Source organism: Barbatula barbatula (assembly GCF_947034865.1).
Source record: "Barbatula barbatula genome assembly, chromosome: 14".
Classification (NCBI taxonomy): domain Eukaryota; kingdom Metazoa; phylum Chordata; class Actinopteri; order Cypriniformes; family Nemacheilidae; genus Barbatula; species Barbatula barbatula.
In genome coordinates this window covers 1552230-1569249 of record NC_136777.1, presented here as the reverse complement: position 1 = coordinate 1569249, position 17020 = coordinate 1552230, and the positions used below count along the sequence as shown (strand labels likewise).

Below are 17020 nucleotides of genomic sequence, written 5' to 3'. Positions count from 1 at the left end.
ATATACTGTATATTTTGTGTATCATACACACAATCCTGGTTACACACATTCCTGCTCAATATTTGGTTCACAGTAATACTTATGAAAACAGCATTAATAAATCTGGAATGCACGAGTAACTAATTCATTTGATTCTCAGAAACACAAGACTTCATCGCAGAGTTATTATAGTTTTGCTTTTACTGAATGAATATCTTAAATTAGTGTTTGTTTATTTTAGATAATTCTGGTCATACTTTAGACCAATTCTCACTATTTACTAACTATTACGACTAACAAATTTTGCATCAAGAACTGGTTATAAGGTTGTTTTTAGGTTTATGTATTGGGAAGGATTAAGGGATGTAGAATAAGGCAATGCAGAATGAAGCATTAATATGTGCTTTATGCATTTTAAATACACCAATATGCATGATAATAAGCAAGTAGTTAATGGAGAATTTGTGTACCTTAAATTATAATATGATTTATTTGTTTATTTTTTATGTTGCTATATAAGATAATAATTTTGTTATAGTCGCCGTCGTCGCCGATAGCCCTGTGGTTAGCACGCCAGTATATTGTATACCCGAGTTGGAGTCCCATCTCGACGGTCCTTTGCCAACGCTTTCCTGTCTGTTCTCAACTGTCTTTTCCCAAGAAAGGCAAAGATCTTATTTAAGAAAATTTTTATAAAACAAATTCCAAGTTTTCATTTTAGTTAACTAAATTAATTTGCTTCATAGTAAAAACTGGTATGTATAGTTTTTCATTAATCAATGTGTTTTCACTAGTTATAAGAAACTCATGATGTTTATGCATCTGGGGAGGTGAATTAAAAAAAAGGCAGCAATGGGTTTTAAATGTGTGAAAGCAAAGTGAGTCATATGCTTACAGCGTCAACACTATGGTCCTCTTTCGTGAAACATTCGTAAATATATGTGTACATTTTGAGTAATTTTAAAGCAATTTTGAGTAATCCCCCTTAAAACGGACCTTAGGGAAAACTTTCCTCCGGATTCACAAATAAAAATAATACCTGGTGCTTTTCTGAATATGAGAAAGCACTGCCCTTTTTTGAAAGCACAGCACATTTTTTTCCGGAGAAACTCGGTTGCTGTGATTTGGAATATCCATGACAGTTACATGTTACTAGTGTCTTATTTTTAAGAATATTACAGAATAGACCGTTATAAAAATGCAGTAACCAGAAATATTCACTTCTCCATGATCGAAATATGGTTGAAATAATGTCAGTTCTCGTAATGCCGAACGGTTGAAAACACTTATAAAACAACGTTGACATTTTTACAAGATCTGTACGTTGAATCAACTTCCCCATATCTTCAACTTTTAGACAGGGCACCACACAGGATCACCCCTTCTAAAAACAATTCTATTAATAATAATAACAACAATAAATATGTATAAACCATGTTTAATACATGAATCTCTATTTTAAACAAAACGTTTTCGTGTTTAATAAACGAGGCCCTATTTTTATCCACATTTGGGGCACAAACCAAAGAAAAGATGCTTTTCAGTTCCATCAGATTTAATGCCAGGAGAACGTTAAAAACGTCGCTGTCAAATTGCGAACACATTGGGGTCAAGTCCTCAGATTCCCATAAATCATAGTAATTGACCATCACTAGTAAGTTCACGGAGGGCCGGTCAGAATCCCTCATGATGTTATTGCTGATGTTTGAGATGTTCAGCCCTTGAGTTTTATGAGAAACATTTATAAGAAAACGGACAGAAATATCACTCTTTTACTATTGAACAGAAGTTCAAACCAACATCATCTGTGGGCCCGGGACAGACAGGTTTTTCCTTTAAATGTTTTCTTCAGTATTTTAGACCCTTTAAAACGCTTGAAAGCTCTCAAAAGATTTGTTGTCATTCAGAATAACACGGTTTAGATGTGTATAGCTCCCTTTAATCAGTTTGTTTTAATAACAATTTACCAATAAGTGTGCCAGACTGTGAGAAAGAACAGAAAATTACAGAAGAGATCTTTTTAATGTCGTAAAAATTCACTTAGATTAAATGCGAGTTTTCTGCGTCTCAGATATTCTGATATATTCAGATATTTCAGAAGAGATTTCGACAATGTGTCAAACTGAGCTCAGATACCTGTATGTCAAGTCTGCAATCAAAAGTCAAAATACTGAACTTTACCCAAGTCCAGAAAATTGTGGTTTGATTTGACATGTTTGGAAACGACATAATTCCCAAACGTTCAAAATCATTTTGACTACAATTATGTTAAGAAATAATAAGCAGGTTTGTCCAGAGGTCTGACTGTTCTGTTCTGTGCTTGTTGTCCATTTTCAGTGGCAAACAAAGGTTGAGAGATTTAATCACATTATGTCGAAGAATATACATCATGCTGTTTGTAGTGTAAAAGAGTCATTGTAAAAAGAGTTGAAAGGAAAAATTCAAGCTCCTCGTAGTGATCTGTAGTGATGCAGAACACAGTTTGTTTAAGGAAAGTATTCCTTTTTCTGTTCTGCATTTCTGCGGTGATTCTCTCTGGATCCGGTGGAGTCAGCGTGAAGGTTCACTTTCACAATATCCTTCAGATGTGCTCACTCCCAGTCCAGCAGAAATATAACAGCTTCATCTTTTAATGACACTTTAATCATGTTCACAAATGACGTCCAGTTGTTGCTGCCCAAATGTTTTAGTCCATCTGAATCCTAAATGTTAGTAGTCATACGAACTCTTGCCTGGCATCTTCTGGACTCTTATACTTTGCTCCGCAGCAGTCCACCTGATGGATGCTCTGGGGTACTACACTCCGATGAGTTCTTGGCTTTATCCTTATTATTGTTTGAATCGTTGTCTTTAATGATGTCATACTGACGGCAGAAGAGAGCTATCACACCTGGACAAAGGTAACAAGCATTTAATACTGAAAACATCACATTCACTCCATGTATTTGATGCAGCAAAATTGAAATGATGTCATAACAATCTCACCAGCCCACATGACCAGAACCACCACGATGATGATGAGCTCTCCTGCCCTCACCTGAGCATTCTGTTCTACTTCTTCCATGGTAACTTCATCTTTAAATTGCAAAATATGAATTTTATTTTATTTAAGATTCTAACGGTATTGTAGTAATGAGAATCCAGCTATTTTCCCTTTTGATTTGTGTGTTAAATGTGATTTATTAATAGTTTGTGGTGAGTACCATTGCTTCTGGATGCTTGTGTTTCCGCGTCTCTCGGTGTTCTGAACTGCAGCAGTTCACTGACAGGACTCGGTCCACTTACGCTGATGGATTGAACGTGCACAATGTAGTCTGTGTCTGCCTCCAAATCCCACAATGCACAGCTTCCCATAGTGGTGTTCACTTCCTGGATGAAGCGCAGCATGTGCATGTCTTTTTTCTGGTAAACATAAATCATCATTAAGCCAAATGTTATTAAAAATCCTCTAGCTCTTAAATTCTTTGTGGATAACAGCTGTTTCTGTTTTGCTGAGGTTTCTCTGGAGTTGTGCAAACAACAGATTCTCTGTAGGCCCGCTGATAATTAATGGATGGATAGATGAAGGACAGGAAAAGTTGCATCACCATGACAACAGGTAATGACCCCCAAACATCAGTGCTATATGGAGCCGCAGAGATGACGTGTTTTTGAATGTCAACCCTGAAGTAAGCGCTGCACTGGTTCCCTTGACCGAAAGCCTATGCATTTTTCCCATAGACTTTTGGAAGATCGCCAAAATAAGCACTGTGATTAACAAATGTTCATGATGTTTACACGTTTTGTCTATCAAGATAATCTTGTTTATTTTTTATGTTGCTATATAAGATGATTTTTTGTTTTTTGTCAGTACCGATAGCCCTGTTGTAAGCACGCCAGTATACTGTATGCCCGAGTTCTTAACTCAACACTTACTTCTTTTGAAGCTTAAATACAACAGGCAGAAGTAAAAAGCTAACACGATTCTATAAACAGACTACACTTAAAGTCGCTCGATATCAACGTCACCCCCACCAAGCCTCCGACAACTCTTTCAAACTTTATTAAAAATGTGTTCCCTGAGAAATAATTACTCCGTGAATTAATACGAATCTACGTTTTAAGAGATTTGTGCCCATGTTGAAGTATTTGTGAGCTAAAATTTCGGACGATTTACCAAATTCCCATTATAAAAACCCACAGACTTTGGAGCGATGGAACCGGTAGTCCTAAAATGGCAAACAAAAATGTCATTTCTGCGGCTGATGTGTGTTTATGAATGTTTACTTATTTATGCTCTTTTTCCTTGTTTTTGATTCCTTGCTCTCTCTCTCTCTCTCTGTCTCTGAGCACCTGCTGTGTGATGGCAAATCCGATGACTGACTCCCCGTCGGGCGTGTCCCATGTGAGCAGAGCATAGCTGGACTTCAGATCTTTGATCGACACGTTCACTGGAGCTACCAAGCTGTCTGAGAAATGCAGAAACAGAGAGATATTCTCTGAACAAAAGAATTTTCTTTAAATAAAAAAAATTCCGTGATGCCAACTTTTACAGTTTGAGGATGTGAAGATGGTTTCAGGAAAGTCTGATTGTTCTTTTAGTCAAATCTCTCTTTTGCTGTTTGCTGTTTTCTCGTGTGAAAGAAATGTGTGATTATTTAGGAAGAGTTCATTAACGCTGTATCGTTGGGTACTAAGGATACTTATGATATGAAATTATGGTATTTATGAGCGCCACGATGACATAAGGACCCGTGGCAAACCGCAGCATATAACCTTGAACTGTTAATGAATTTAATGGCTTCAATGCTTCCAATAAAGACTTGAGCGTATCAGAGGCATTATGCTCTGTTGTTAACAGTAAATGAAACTCAAGTTCTGTAGTTCAAGATCATTACTCTTAACAATGCAAAGATTTTGGGTTTGATAGCAGGGAACACACAAACTGATCAAATATGTAAAATATGAATTGAAGGCACTGTCAGTCGCTTTGGATAAAAGTGTCAGCGAAATGTAAATGCAATCACCAGTGCAACGTCATGTGGTTGTTGTGTATTTGTTAGTATATTTAGGAGAAAACTCACAGGGAAACAACCTTCCAATGCGAATCTAAAGCTTTATTGATGGGCTTTGTTGCCAGGGAGAAGCAAGTCAGTGGAAAATCTCTTCTTTTGCCAATAACAGTCCATCAGGAATTGAGCACATCGTAAAAAGTGAGTGTTACACACCAAAATGGAGGTGGGTGGTTGGAGGGGAGAGGTATACTGTAACTTTAGCTGAAATCAAAATGAATCAATGAGTTTTTACATTTTGAGCAAAGAGATAACATTTGTCTTTAAATTGATGCACATTCATACCTTGTGCACAGTAAGACCAGGAATGTTTATCGACAGCGTAAATAATGTTAATTTCATGTTGCCTTACGAATCATTTTGTCCATTTGTAAGAACAACATTATTGTGTGTGTACTGTATATTGCACTCTTGTGTTTGTATGTAGTGCTGGTCAGTGAAGTTTTAGCATACGTCTGTCTGTCTGTCTGACTGTGATAATGTATGGCTTATAAACAGGAGAAGCATAAGATCAGTTTTAAACGTAGAAAACTGCTCTCTGTTTCTCTCTCCTCAGTTCAATACCAGCAGTTCATGTCCAATGTTCCTCTACCGAAAGCATGTAGTCAATCCTGTCTGTGGAACCTCTAAAAGCATCCAAGACCAGAAGCCGTTTATGCGCTGTTCAATGGCTTTCCCCTCTTGAATATAGTGCAGTAAGATGTCAAATGTATAGGCACTTGAGTTGATGTGGCTGTCGGCTTTGTCTCTACTTGATGTTGAAATCAAAGGGACATTCAGTGACTAGCGAGCAACAGCCTCAATAAGTCGATTATTGTGAATAACTTACCGGCGAGGACCCACGACGCTCCAAAGCAGCTCAATACGAGCAGCGGCGTGGGCATGAAGAGTCCACTCATCCTTCCCACTGAGGCTGGATGTGAAATCTCATCTACTTGACTCGAATCCACGTCGATGAATGTTGCTGTCAGGTGTGAACGCGCTTGATTTCAGCACCGCGGACAGCGCTCGGCATCAGCCAGGCACGCGCGTCTCGTCCACGCGAAGCATTTCATGGCAAAGCTTCCTTTTTGTGTTCATACGACTGCCGTTTAAAACGACGTACTGCACTGGAGAGGCTTCAAACTATCTGAAGGTGTGTGATGACTGAATCTAACTCTCTCTCTCTCTCTCTCTCTCTCTCTCTCTCTCTCTCTCTCTCTCTCTCTCTCTCTCTCTCTCTCTCTCTCTCTTGCATGTCGGCCCAGTTCACCCAGGCGGCGCCCGCGATGCAGTTAAGGTGGCGACCGCGATGGGTGTGAAGGAATGTTGCGTGGTCGTTGGCGATCCAATGAACTAGTCGAACACGGAATGGTGATGAGTTGTGAACTTGTTACTGTTCTTCCCCTTTCAATGCCAGCCAAACGAGTCACGTTGTCTAACGTTCCACCTTTTGTGAGCGATGAAATATTAAAGGGGTGATTCGTCGGAAATACGTGTTTTTCTCTGTCTTTGGTGGGTTATATGTTGCCCATGCATTTATGATCGTACAATTGCAGAAATGTATTTTACCTAGAAGCGAATGCTCACCCAGACCTGCCTGAAACCACACCTGGCGAATCTACGTCAGTTCGTAACACGACCGCCCAAATCTAAACGTAAGGTGGGCGGTCTTGTAAATCTCATTGTACCTTCGCGGAGAAGATGTGTGTTTCGTTGTGAAAATAAACCCTCTTTGTTTGCCCTGCTTAAAGACGATACAACACATTACAAACGGTTACATTTTATTTTCAACAGCACTCCAGATAAGTACGATCCAAATGTTCAGGTTTGTCCAGAGCATTTCACCAACGATTGTTTTAAGGAATCTGGGAGAGATCAATACCGGCTGTGCACGGAAGCTTTTTGTTCAAAAGTGGGCCACAGTTAAAACTCTGCAAGGACTGTCGGGCGCTTCAGATTCGCAGCCTGTGAGTATATTTTCATTGTAAAAGACTTTGTTACGGACTAACGCAAGTTGAGTTTGATGTTGTTGTTTCTTTGTGTGATCTGCAAATGCAAATCGTGCGCAATGTTACGGAAGCCGGAAAGTGCCAAACAAAACAACAAATCTAAAAGCCAAAAAACTATCCTGAATCACAATTACAAATCTGATTGACAGGGGTTCAGTCCAATCAGCAGTAACTACCCCGGTCACACAAAAGACCTACCTTTTCCGGTTTTACAGATTTGTCGTTTTGTTTTCTGACTTGTGATTTTGTTCCCGTAATTGTTGTTGTGCATTATGGTTTGTTAATGTGTTTTCAGGTTTGGTGATGCGTTTTCAGATTTTTAATTGTGATTCAGGATTCGTTTTTTGTCTTTTAGATTTGTTGTTTGTTTTGCGATTTGTTGTTTTGTTTGGCACTTTACGGCTTCAGTACAATGTGGACGAATTCTAATAATCAGTAATTAGTTCCAACCAAAGGCAACAAATGTTGTGTTTATAATGGGGTTTATTGTCTTTGTCGCGACGAGAAATGGCGTAACACGGGTTGATCAAGAAGGGCCGAAGCACTCGTTGTATTTATTATGTTACCATTCCCTGCTGTAATGCAAGCTTGTTTCTATCTCACACAAACTCTGTATGATGTGTATGGTTGTTTGTTAAGAGGCGTTACATTTCCATGCAGTATTCAACCAATCACTACGCACTAGTGAACTGACCAATCAATCTTTTCAGAGCGATGAGCTTTGTAAAATATCAGCGTGTTTCAGAGTGTGCCAGATCCTCTCAAAGTGTCTAACATGCACACAAGAGCAGCAAGAAATTAAATCAGTTTGGATTTACCACACAGCTCTTCATTTGAAACGGCACAGAAATAATTCTAATCAATCATCAATAATTCATACAATCTTTCAATTCTTTCAATGGCCCAATATGTACTTGTGACATATTTATTCAACATTAATTGTACTACAATAAATACAATTCAGACACAGAATCTTGCACTCTTCATTTCGACTCTTTATATAACAAGCGTTGTTCTTCAAACGGTGGATGAATGGACATGAACATATTGTATGTCTGTGTTTGTACAAGCGCCATGTACTTGCATAATGTAAACAACACGAAGGATGTATTGTGTACTCGTGCTGTAGTTCCATCAGCAGCTCGTCTTTTTCCGGACATAATCGTACAGCTGTAGCTCTCTTTTATAAATTTGATCAAACTAAATACTCTTCAAGGATACGAAGTATGCAATACTACTGTATAGGTACTCAAGATTAACAGATATTGGCAGAAGCTGCGTTTGTTACCCCATCTTTAAAGAAGCAATGTGATGGTTTTATCGCCATTTAGTGGTGAGGTTGAAAATTGCAACCAACGTCTCACTCCACCCCTCCCTTTCGAAGCACTTCAATGGCTGCACAGGACTAAGATGTCGTCACGTTTTAGCTTCTTTGCCGAGGGGAGATAAGGTTTTTTGTTTAGTAGTGTGTTGTGCATGAGTGGTTAACCTGCAGGTCTCATTCTGAACGTCCCACATGGTAAACGCTCCAGGCAAACGCTCTTCATCAGGTTACACTGGCTCCCTGTTGCCGCCCGCATAAAGTTCAAAGCTATGCTCCTGGCCTACAAGACCAACACCGGATCTGCACCATCGTATCTCCACTCGCTAATGCAAATCTATGTTCCTGCCAGATCACTGCGGTCTGCAAAGGAACAACGACTAGTGGTACCATCCCCAAAAATAAAAAAAGTCACTCTCCCGTACCTTCTCTGGATCTGTTCCACATTGGTCTAATGATCTACCAGCTGCTACAAGATCAGCAGACTCGGTTGCCATCTTTAAAAAACGCCTAAAAACGCATCTCTTCCGTCAACACGTCGCTGATTGATTTTTCCTAACTCTCTTCCCTTTCCTTCTTTATAAAAAAAAAATTACTAACCTCACTATTCTTAGCTTTTTATACTGTGCTAGGCTTTAATGGACTAGTTTGATGCACTTATGTATTTTGTTGCCTATGTTGTTATAATTGCTTCCAATGTTTCCTCATCTGTAAGTCGCTTTGGATAAAAGCGTCTGCTAAATGACTAAATGTAAATGTAAATGATGTCTACGGTTCCTGCTAACTCAAACTCACTCTGGTGCTATTGAATAAAGATGAAAGACGCATCAAGTTTTTGTAAAGTTCAGGGGGGAAGCTCTCACATCTCATGCAAACCATTACATAAGCTGTTAAACTGAATAAGTTTATGGCGAGTCCTGAAGCACACCACATGAAACTATGAATCATTGAAGATATGAATCATTTAATGCCACTAACTCAGGTTCTGTAGTTACGCTCTCACGAATACCACTTTAGTCTTCCTATGTGCCCCCAAAACAAGTAAAATGTACATTTAAACACATTTAACCACACTGTAAGGGAAACGGATGCTGTTTCCTCTCATTAACTGTAGAAAGGATGAATTTATTTAGCCGGGATCTAAAAGCTTGCGTTGGTGGTTAGAAAAATGAATGGGTCGAGGCGAAAGCTGTCAGAGCGGACGTAATTAATGAAAGGACACTGAAGGAGATTCTTTACACTTGTCGTGCGTTTTGTAAGAGAAGCAGGTTTGGAAAATGAATCTCAAAGTCACATGAACAAAACCTGCTAATGTTTCTTTGTGCCAAAGCTGTTTAGACGTTTGTTTGTGTGACCGACTGATGATAGATCTGGACAATGTATCTCTATGAGTTTAATTAGTCCATTTACATAAACAATTTGCTGTACAGTAGATGCCTTTCTTTTGTATTTCTGCTAAGCATGTTCTGTATGTTCAGTGGGTTGTTGATTTTTGTATGTGATCTCTGCACACAAAGCTTTTGATACATGAAGTCAGATGTGAAAGGCCGGTCGTTGCGTGATTAAAGAGGCTTTCAGGAGAGCAACAATACAAGCACACGGATCAAAGCGGGAAGAACAGAGGCCAAGGGAGGACGATATTTCATTGTTTATTGTTTATCTGACACACTTATTTGCATTTTTGCATCCCGGGATTGGGGAGATAGAGAAAGAGTGTGTATGAAGACGGACGCATAACAGAGAGCAAAATATAGAGGAGAGAGAGAAAGGCAAATAACTTTGTATGTTTTATTGTTATCTGTTCAGTGAACTACATGTATATTAGCCACTAGCCAGTGTAATAAATGAATGTTTAATAATGCATATCTCCATCACAGGTGTTCTGTGTCCAGGTGTGATATGCTATTAGTAGGTGAATAGTAATGGGTTACAGTGTTGTTGTTCTTTATGTTTGGGTTCATCCCCGGACCACCCACAGTCTCGTCCACGGAGACCCTGCAGGCCATCTGCAGTCACTATTATAAATCATACAACACTTCAGTACAAAGCTGTCAAGTTATTCCTTTCACACTCTGGGAGTAATATTGATGGCTGAATCCTGGCAATGCCTCATATGTATATGTCATTTAAAATTAAAATACAGACATCAAGTAAAATACAAAGGCTATGGCTTCAGTTATTGGAGTTAGGGAAATAAGACAAAAATATTGTGCACAAGTCCCATTAAGTATGGAAGCAGTTAACATGAGTATATAATGTCAATAAGCTTATATTCTACATCAAACACTTCACCTCAGCAATGCAGAGTAGACTTGTCAGCAGAGACCGGGGCTGTTTGTCACAACGACTACTCATGTGAACAATTTATTTTACATGTCCTCCAAAGTTAAACCAAAGTTCCATTGGCTTTATTATCTTCTAACCGCTCTTGCACATGTGACATCTTACCCCAGTCGCCCTGATTGCACATTTTCAAGTTTATTTAGCATTTTTATTACGTGTTTCTTTTGTAAATCCTTTTTTCTTTCTGAATTTTTTCTCCTTCTGTGTCATCTGCGCCATCCTCATGCGAAAACCAGTGGCCTTCATGTAGGTCATCCTCCTGCGAGATCATGTGAACTCAACTGATCATCCCAGCCCGGGTCATCTCCGTCAACAATCAAGAGCAAAGATGAACACTGTTATTTTAATACTACTACTAACTTTTCTTTATTTTTGTTTTTCCTTACTGTGAAGCTTTATAAATAAAACTGAATTGAATTGAATATGTTTGATCTCACTTTGATCTGGTTTGAGTTTTTTCTTACGTATCATTAAATAACATCATTCAATTCAATTTTATTTATATAGCGCTTTTCACAATTACAGGGGAAAATGAGAAACCGAAAAAAGGTAAAACACAGTACATGGTGTTTATAGAACAAGTTTGATTATTCTAGTAAATCTAATAAATAATAAACCGTAAGCAAATGTATTTGATCTGTCTCACTTTCAGGAGTTTTTGATGAGTTTACTCCTACAAACAAGACAAGACGTTTGTTATCAAGACAGATTTCACCCCTCAGACAGATAGACACAGAAGTTCTGAAGGTTGGGATGGATGTCTTGTGTTTCTGGGACAACAGAAGGAGCTTTGAAGATGATGACTGTCAGATTATTCTCTTTTTTCCTTCTTAAGGCAAGTATCACTCTTTCATGGTTACTTTTAAGTCAGGTTGGGTTATTGTAGGAGTGAAAAATACTATACTATATATCGTACTATGCAGTATAACATAATAACCTTGAATGGGATTTAACTGACTCAAGATGCAACTCAAGATGCAAAGCATACTTGGGCCATTGCATATACCTCACCTCGACCTTGACAAAGAGAGAAACCTCTCTCTCCCTCGCGGGTCTAGAAATGTTTGTGTACATAAATAAATGACGATACTCAAATGGTTCTTCCGTATTACATAATAACTGAATACTAGAAAATTCAGTCAAAGTCATGTTATGTGGCCCAAACGTAACTTCCGGTAGACCTTCACAAAGAATCAATAACTGTCGAGGAGTTTAAAAATGAATATACAATATGAAAATATTATAAATATAATATGAATAAACTAAAAATACCAAACACATACTGGAAGTTAACTTGGGACCATGAATCCGAATACGTGTTCTTTAATATGACCCAAGTAATCCGCATGCACATAAACACAATGAAATAACAGAACAGAATAAACCTGTGGGGAGACGACCGGTGGATTGTTGATGTCATGAGTTTGCTCATGTGTTTGGGTAGATTTTAATCCGGTAAAAACTCATCTCTCTTCAATCTGTTGCAATCTGAGCTTTCACATGAGCAGGACCAATTATGAGCCAAAACTAAATGGTATGTGCAACATCCCGACATTTATGTGCTTTTACAAAAACACTTTTTAAAATTACAATTAAATAATTTACATGACATTAAACATGTTATCAAAAGAGATAAAGATTCATTATTTTTCCTTTAATGCAACACCTCGGATGTTGAGAAAAAGCAATTCATATTAAGGTTATACTCACACCGACTATTATTTCATCATTTCTTTGACAAATGGTTGATCTGATAAAATATCAAAGTGTAATTCTATAACTGGAGGTAATGTTCAGCACATTCGTGAGCGGGACGGAGTTATGTAATGATGAACATGCTTTAATAATACATACACACTTCACTGCTGGAGCTCTGCGTCATTCTGGAGAGAATTCTATCACATTTCTCTCCTTGTCCTACATTTCTTCTGTTTTGCAGTTTCCACCAGATGCCTTCTTTATCTCATCTCTAAATTTCATTTGGTCCTCACTTTTATTTCTTTAAATAAAGCAGAGACACGCGAATCTTGTTCAAATCAGTTTGTTATCATTACAGTTGATACCAACCATGAGCAGTTCACCAACCAACCACTAGAGGACAGAACTAAACACTGTGTTTATTACAGTAATAGACAGTAATTTAGTGTAGTTATTAGACAGCATACAACAATTTACCACGGTTTACTATAGTAAATACGAAAGCAACTTAATTTGTAAACAATGACATACAGTTTATACAAGTGTCCAAACACTTGACGTTACTATAGCTGTAATGCTAAATAAAGTTTGTTAAAATTAAATAAATTACAAACACACACTTCAATCATGCAGTGTGTATTTTTCTATTAGCATGCGACCCCCTTTTCTTCTATTTGTTTACATTTTGTCAAGACCTTCCCTGTTCTCGTCTCAACAGCACGTTTATTTTCTTTAGGGACAAAAGTTTGGCCCCGGTCCTGCCGGGCCCCCAGGCGAGAACTTTTTGGGGTTCACAGCGCAGGTGACCTCTGGAGAGATCCACCGACATCCTCGACTCTTCAACATCAAAGAGATCTGCAGGGGGGCGGAGCTGAAACACAACGCATCACAATGCGGATCCACCTACACTCCTCCACTGTTTCTCGCTTTCCTCAAGTATGCGAATGTGAATGACCTCTCACCTCTCCATGTGACCTCTCCATCACATCAGCACGCTTTTCACCTGAAGATGAGTGAGTGAGTTACTCATATGACTTACTCTCTCTCTCTCTCTCTCTTCTTACTCTCTCAATTTTCAGTTTAAGTGTGCTTTGCTGCAATAACTAAATGGTACTTCTGCATAGCCAAAGCCCTTTCATCTGGGGAGCATACAATAGTGTGTGTGTGTTCAAAAGTAGTGCTAATGCATCATATATACAAAAAACTGTAAAATTAAATAAAATAAAAAAATACGGTGTAAAAAATTTACAAATATAAATGACTAAATAAAGAAGTGATATAATGAGTTGATGAACTCGTGGAATTTTATGGAAGAAGTTCCAAAGCTGTGTGACTTTTTGTGTCTAGATATTAACATATTTTTTTGACGAAACAATTTACAAATTGGCTAATATAAGTCATGCTAAAAATTCTTAAACAATCCTCATTTTGGGGAACTTCAGTCCGGTTAGTTTCCAGAAGAGTTGTAAGTGTTTTACATCTAAACAGATAACAAAAAGACTAATAAGAATTCAGTCTTAATTCTTAAAGAAATATTTTACTTACTTTTATTAACCCTCATGTCATTCAAAACCTGCTTGTGACCTTTTCTTCACAAAAGTAGATATTTTGAGAAATGTTTTTGTGGTTATGTGTTCATACAATGGAAGTCAAAGGAGTTCAGTGTTGTTCGATTATCAACATCCTTTAAAATATCTTCTTTTGTGTCATACGGGTTTGCAATGAAATGAGCGTGAATAAAAGATGAAAGAACTTTTAATTCCAGCTGAACTATCCCTTTTCTATGAGGTCACCTGGCTGGTCAACAACTGTTATGTTTTGCAATGATGTCCATGAGTCTGTTGTTTGATGTAATGCATAAAAATGTGCACTGGTCTTAAAAAAAGTGAATTCTCTTGAACATTCTTTGTTTTTTCCAGCATCATCTGTATATTTGACCTCTGTCCAACAATCACTGTATTGAGACATTACATTGAGAGAAAAATGTAATGGCTAAGACGTTTCTCTTTCGTTGCTCAGGAGATTTGATGGAGTTCTCCGTTGTTTCTCACTGAGGTTTTCCTTAAATTGCTTTTCAAAGTGAAATAGTTGAAACACATGAAGATTCTGGAGGTGTAAAATGAGTGTAGATTTCGGGGTTAAAATAACCTGGATATGGGTCAATTTGATGAGAAATGTTTGTTTGAGAAATAATATTGACTTGTGTGCTGACTTGACAAATCTGAGCTCATGTTGACATCTCTTCTAAAACTAATGACAGAGACATTTGTCAGATTTCTGACTCTTTTTCTAAGGAGGGGTATCCGAGACACAGATGAGTCTTAGGCAAACGTTTTATTTGCTCTCCATTGATGTCTATATAAGTCAAGTAAAGGTATCAATCGCATCAGTATAGAACAGAGAGGAAACAGATACAGTATATGTTTATTGATCTATTTTGACTAATGATCTGCATACTAAAGTTAGTCAAAAGCTTCATGCGTGACCTCATGGTTTTATGGTTTTAAGACGCCTGACAGGATTGTTGCTGGTTAAAGTGCTAATGATGTGTTCATGAATGTCTGTGTAAGTCACGCGGTTCACAGCTTAACCATCAGACGCTGTGAAAGACATCAGAATCACCCGTGACTAACGTCACAGCCGAGCGAAAGTAAAGTGATGCTCCTGAAATACCAGTTTCCTCTCCGTTTCAGTCTGTTTCTCAATAAAAGCAAAGACATAACAGAGAGGGAACAGCTCTGAATAAGGTCAACAGCCCAGACAAAGACAGAGGAAATCTAATGCTCTTGCAGATGCAAATTTTATAGGGCACCAATTAAGGAGAGCTGTTTTATGGCACTTTTTCAAGACAACAAAACCTGCGCCCCCTCCACTCAGCCCCCCGGCGGACCGCGTGGTGTCCAGCTTCTAATTGGACGGCTCCTTCTGTGTCTCCACACACACACACACTGTGGAAATGAGCTGCTGTCTGTTTGTTGTCCCTTTCACATACACAACACGTTAATCACTGTCACCGTTGTGTGTGTGTGTGTGTCAGGTCTGTTTCTGTCCAATCTGTTGTGTTTTAGTTTTTTCTTCTGTGTGTTGGCGTGTGCTGCAGTCATACATCTCCACTTTCTGTGTGTAGCTGACAGCTGTGAGTGTGCATGTGGGCTGAAGTCAAGTGTTCGTCTCCACAGTGATTCTAGAACGAGGTGTTAACTAGACAATGATGCTTCTAATGTTTAACATGCTTGGCCGGGTGTGTAAAAATGTGGGCGTGACGCATGTTTTAAAAAGATGTTGGTAAACATATTTTTGGGCCGTTACAACAGTATTTCGATTCGTATCATTTGTCTGTAAAAACGATGTTGTCAAATTTCTTTAGGCCACAGGTTAAATAGTCTACTAAAACGGACTCTCATAACATCTGAATTGAAATAACCTTAAAGCTTATTCAAAAAACTAAAATAAGAAATGTTATTTTATCGATAAATTAAAACATAATAGATTACGTTTAAGCTAATGCCTTAAAAATGAATAATTATAACTTAAAAGAAATAAATAAATGTTTAGTAGTATTTAAATAATTAAATGACAACAACATTGCTCAAAATAAATAAACGTTTAGTAGTATTTAAATAATAAAATGACAACAACATTGCTCAGTTCATCTAAAAATATATATGAAAAATCTTATTAATAAAACATATATATTTATATATATATAAACTATTTTGAGGTACATATATCAAGGCCACACAAACTGTTTTAGTGCTACAAAGTTAAATGTTTTAAAAAATGTATTAAGTATCATAGTATTACTAGTAGGGACTGAAATGTCGTGGAGCAGTTAGCAAACAGAAAACAAATGAAAAAAGAAATCACTCATTGTTAACTGAATAGAGAATTATCTAAAATACCAGGTACAATTCATCACATTCATTGTTATTAATGTAAACAAATTATTTGGAATACTTGCAACTGTACGGTAAACAATCTATATGGGTCATGAGAGAACATATCGACTTTTAATGAACAAGTAAAACTTTCTTGAAGATAAAGATCTATCAATACGCCACTTAAGAATTTTGGGGTGGAAACTGTTTATCCATCACTGAAATAAAGTACAAAATATATTTATTTTGAGACGTTGTTGTGATATGAAATGCCACTCAGACGTGCTCTTGACAGGTTTCGCTCTCGTTGTGTCTTTACACACTATTTATGTTCATGTGTGCTTGTCAGCGGCCTTTTAGCTAGTTACCTTTGCTTGTGCTCCTTCTCCATGACAACCCCCCACCACACACACAATCCAGGTCCCATCTGTGAGGGGTCTTGTGCCATGTGTCCATTCTGTGGTTGCCGTGGGCTACAGCAGCCCATGTGTGCAGTGTGTGTGGACTGTCTGCTTTGTCTGTGGACAGTGACAGACCTGCTTTCAGTCATTCGTCGTTGACCCGGAGGTCAAGCCTCACAAAAAACACTCGAGTTGGTGGCCACTGTACTGAGTCTCATTTGAGGATGATTAATGTGTGGAGGTGTGAGATCGGATGAATTAGTGACACTTGGTAGAGCGTATTGGCATATATGACTTTAATGAAGTCAATGAATACATACAGTGAAATCCTGCGGGCTTAAATTCGAACGTGCACAGT

The 17020-nt window shown here is 38.0% G+C and overlaps 1 protein-coding gene across 1 annotated transcript; it reads right to left on the bottom strand.

The window, feature by feature from the left end:
- Nucleotides 1–2729: 2729 nt before the first annotated feature.
- fndc5a (fibronectin type III domain containing 5a) lies at nt 2730–5929 on the bottom strand (the record flags this gene model as incomplete). The annotated part of the gene is made up of 5 exons (XM_079473772.1): nt 2730–2869; nt 2965–3054; nt 3183–3381; nt 4312–4427; nt 5860–5929. The coding sequence occupies 5 exons, from the start codon at nt 5927–5929 to the stop codon at nt 2730–2732; spliced, it is 615 nt and encodes a 204-aa protein (XP_079329898.1).
- Between the last annotated feature and the right edge of the window lie 11091 nt (nt 5930–17020).